The sequence below is a fragment of the Suricata suricatta genome, chromosome 16 (genome assembly GCF_006229205.1).
Source record: "Suricata suricatta isolate VVHF042 chromosome 16, meerkat_22Aug2017_6uvM2_HiC, whole genome shotgun sequence".
Lineage (NCBI taxonomy): Eukaryota > Metazoa > Chordata > Mammalia > Carnivora > Herpestidae > Suricata > Suricata suricatta.
Genome location: NC_043715.1, coordinates 57,955,534 through 57,959,704, shown reverse-complemented (window position 1 = coordinate 57,959,704; position 4,171 = coordinate 57,955,534). Strand labels below are relative to the sequence as shown.

The following is a 4,171-nucleotide window of genomic DNA, read 5'->3' as shown; positions in this document are numbered from 1 at the left end:
CACTCGGCGCACACGAAGGGCTTCTCCCCGCTGTGGATCCTCTGGTGCCTCCTGAGGTAGGACCTGTGGTGGAAGGCCTTCCCGCACTCCAGGCACTCGAAGGGCTTCTCGCCCGTGTGGATGACGTAGTGGTGAATGAGGGCCGCGCTCTCACAGAAGGCCTTGCCACACTCGCTGCACTCGTACGGCTTCTCCCCGGTGTGGGCCTGCTGGTGCCACATGAGGTAGGACCTGTGCTTGAAGGCCTTGCCACACTCGAAGCACTCGTAGGGACTCTCGCCGGTGTGGACGACGTGATGTCGAAGGAAACCCGGCCGGTGTCGAAAGACCTGCCCACACTCTTTGCACACAAAGGGTTTCTCCCCGGTGTGTCTCCTCCTGTGCAGGACAAAATTGGAGCGGTGGGTGAAGGCCTTCCCACACTCGCTGCACTGATACGGCTTCTCCCCGCTGTGGATCCGCTGGTGCTGCGTGAGGTAGGACCTGCGGTTGAAGGCCTTCCCGCACTCCAGGCACTCGTACGGCCTCTCGCCCGTGTGGATCATGTGGTGCTGGAGGAGGTGTGTGCTCTTGATGAAGGTTTTCCCACACTCGGTGCATTCGTAGGGCTTCACTCCAGAGTGAATCTTTCCATGTCCAGCAAGAAGGTGCTTCTTATTAAAAGTCTTCCCGCATTCACTGCACTTGAAGGCATTTTCCTCTTCTTGAACCATGAGACCTTTATCCGACCCACAGGAGTCGCGGCCACGGACGGCACCGCCTGGAGGGACCGGGCCCTGCGCCAGCCGCGAGCGCGCACCAGCGGCTGCCCCTACACCGGCACGTCCAGCGCTCGTTTGCTCAGGGAGCTTCTCCCTCTGGGGTTCAAACCCTGGTCTCAAGCGTCCACCCTGACCCTCGGTGTGGCCCCGCTGGCAGCTCCCTGCGTCACCCTGTCTTAGTTCCTGGAATGAGGCCCCCCCAGGCAGGGCTGGCTCACAAGCCGTGGGGTCTGTGGTCTTGGGTTTGTCCTTGTCACCTGAAAGAAACCCAATACAGAAAAAGTCCTGTGAGTGACGACGACACGGGAAAAACAAAACTAGCATTTCGGTGAAAGAAACAAAGATGAAAACAGTGCCTATCTCTGTTACGTTTTACTACCTCTGAATCTCAGGATTTTTTTCCCCTGGACCTTGGACCACTGACATCTTGAAAGGGGGACCCAGGAAGAGAACCCAGATGTGGAGACAGGAGGTCTGGAGGGGAATACCACCACGATCCCACCCTGGATGTGGTTGCACAGGCTAATTATGATGCTGTGTGCTGCAGGGTTCCTCTGCGCATGGACATCCCACGTGGGCGCCTGGGAACGTACCCCTTTTAGGACAACAGGTAAGTCATTACGGGCCTGTGGTTTATACTAAAGAGATGACTCAAGCAAGACCCAGCCACGTTAGAAAAACCAACCGTGTAATTAGAAACTTGGGACTCTGAGCCACGAGATATCGACTGGACCTCCGGAAAGGGAAAAAGAGCTAGAGACTGAGTCCCACGGACAATGACTCAATCAACTGTGCTTATATAATGAAGGCTCAATAAAAATCAGAGCAGTGAAGCTCTGGCCAATCTCCCAGGTTGGCCATATCTGTGCGTGTTATTATCACACACGGAGGCCAGGAGGGAACACGTCACTGAAGACATGGAAGTTTCACGTTTGCAACGCCTCTGGCCCTGCTTCTAGGCTGTATCCTTAATCTGTAACAAACCTGAGGGCAGAGTAGTAACAGATTACGTTAGTTTTTCAAGTCTTTCTAGCAATTTGTCGAACCTAAGGGTAGCCGTGGGAGATCTCTGCACTTCCAGTGGTTTCGGATGACCTGGGCTGTCTTGGCATTCTCGGGAGCTCTGTGTTCTTAGCCTTGAGTTTGGCTAACTGTGTTCAGAAAGAGATCACGAGAGTTTCCCAATAGGAAGTGCCCATCATGGGAGCCCCGATGGCAGCACAGGAGTCGCCCCAGGGAGGAAGTACCGAGGGTACAGTAGCCTCAGGAGACAGAATGTACAAGGGGACCAAGAGCTCGAAGATGGCGAGAATCCAGGGACAGGGAGGACTCCCAGGACAGGGCGTGTACCGAGTCTGGTTTCCCTGAGGAACAATCTGGGGAAGAGACCAGCAAAATACACGTGCATCTAAAGGAGAAAATCCTAATACTTCACTCGCAGACATGAAGGAAGAGCTGGATCCAGGACGAGTTCAACGTGGGGTCAGGGGAGCAGGAGGACAGTGGGTCGAGAGGGACAAACTTCAAGGTAAGTGCCAGGAACATGCCCTGCCCCGCGAGGGCCCTGGCTCCCGCTGCTGCCGCGACACAGCAGAGGTGAGAGAGTAAACGGCAACAGAAGAAACTTTTTTCCTGTTTTAATTTCCTCGGTCCTTTACTGAAACCAACATCAGGACCTGTTTCCACTAACTGAAAGAAATACAAAGATTTTCACTTTTACGAAAAATCGCTGTAAAGCACACTCGTGTTGGGCGTCTGGGCTGCAGCGAGCGGTCTGTCACAGAGGCGCGGGCACAGGACAGCAGGGGTGAGTCCGCCGAGCGCCTTCACCAAAACAGTTCCCAACCTGGAGCCGCCACAGCTCTGAACTGTGGCCGTGACAGTCTCTGCTTCTCTCAACTTACTTTTGGCATTCGTCGGCGAGATGTGTCCTAAGGTACCAGAAAACCCTGAGAGATTATTTTTAAGAGTATGAAAATAGTAAAAAAAAAAATTTCCATATAAATAAATGGTAATTTCTTCTAATGAAAAGTTCCACAGAAATGCTCTATTTTTGCATGGTGGGGAAACCCATATGTGATGCAGGCCCCTTACTACTCAACAGAACTGGGGGGAATAAAAATAATATAAAACTGACAATTCTACCCAAATGAGTAAAAACAATTTCAACAGAATTCCCTATAAAATGCCACCTGGGGCATCAAGGAGCTTCACAGTCTGATGAAAGGTCTTGTATGAAGGGTTAAACAGGCAAAAATAAAGGGAAGGACACCTCCAATCTCCGAGGACAGTGCTGTCACGGAATCACGGACTCTCACACACCGCGGTACTGGCACGAAGAGGAGACAAACGAGCAACAGAAAAAGAGTAAGAGTTCGGGAAACACACGCAGGGAGCTCTGGCAGAGGGGGCAGAGTGGCTCGGGCACAGAAGGAGAGGAAACACAGCAAATGGAGCCTGGAAGACTGGAGTCACACCGGAATGTAAAACTGGACTCCTATCTCACAACACACTCCAGTTCTACCTCGGATCGAAAGCTTCAAGGTCAAATGTTTCTCTCTCAAAGTAATATATAAACATTAAAAATTGTTTTAATAAGAAAAAGAACACAGTGGCAATTATCCAGTAAAAACTTGAAAGGCTGCATAGCCCGCAGTCCATCAACCTCACTCCAAGAAACATCAACGAGGCGTAACCGTGTGCAAGATGGCCACCACGGACGGCTCTGGGCAGCGCATGCGTCAGTGAGAGGTGAACACGTGACCCCGCGGAGAGCGGATGGATGCCAGCTGAGCAGGGAACTTTGCTGACCTTCTTCAACCGTAAGGAACCTGAGCTGAGCATGCATACACACACACACACACACACACACACACACACACACACACACGTATAAAATGTTTATTTTTGAGAGAAAGCGAGCGAGAGAGCATAAGTGTGAGCAGGGGAGGGGCAGAGAAGAGAGGGAGACACAGAATCCAAAGCAGGCTCTAGGCTCTGAGCTGTCAGCACAGAGCCCGGTGCAGGGCTGGAACTCACAAACTACGAGAACTTGACCTGAGCCAAAGACAGATGTTTAACCGACTGAGCCACCCAGGTGCCCCTTGAGCATATTTTGCGTTGAGCAGAGAAAGGATGAAGTTACATTATGCGACAAACAGAAAACGGAGGAGGAAAAAATTTCCCTGGGAAGGTGCTCTAGACTCAGGTTCAGGAAGTGGCCCGGGTCAAGGGCAAGACCCCATCCACTAGACACGAGACACGAGAGTCCATGTGAGTGGGGAAGGGTCGAGGCTCACGCTGGTGGGGGTGGGGGTGGGGGCCAGGGTATGAGGGCGGTGGGGGGTGGGGGAAGGAGGCGCACTTCACTTTCCACGTCAGGACCTGCAGACATGCCGCGGTCACTCGCT

General features: G+C 52.7%; 1 protein-coding gene across 2 annotated transcripts in view; it reads right to left on the bottom strand.

Annotated features, from left to right (window-relative positions):
* LOC115280033 (zinc finger protein 264-like) overlaps positions 1–3,665 on the bottom strand; it is a 9,119-nt gene extending 5,454 nt beyond the window's left edge. Inside the window, exons 1-2 of one of the 2 annotated variants that reach the window (XM_029924649.1) lie at positions 1,808–3,665; positions 186–1,018 (exon numbers count right to left, since the gene is read on the bottom strand). In XM_029924649.1, the coding sequence (XP_029780509.1) occupies positions 186–713 (528 nt within the window). In that variant the 5' untranslated portion in view covers positions 714–1,018; positions 1,808–3,665. Of the gene's footprint in view, positions 1–185; positions 1,784–1,807 lie in introns of those variants that run through there. The other variant, XM_029924647.1, reaches the window with a different exon arrangement.
* Positions 3,666–4,171: the final 506 nt, after the last annotated feature.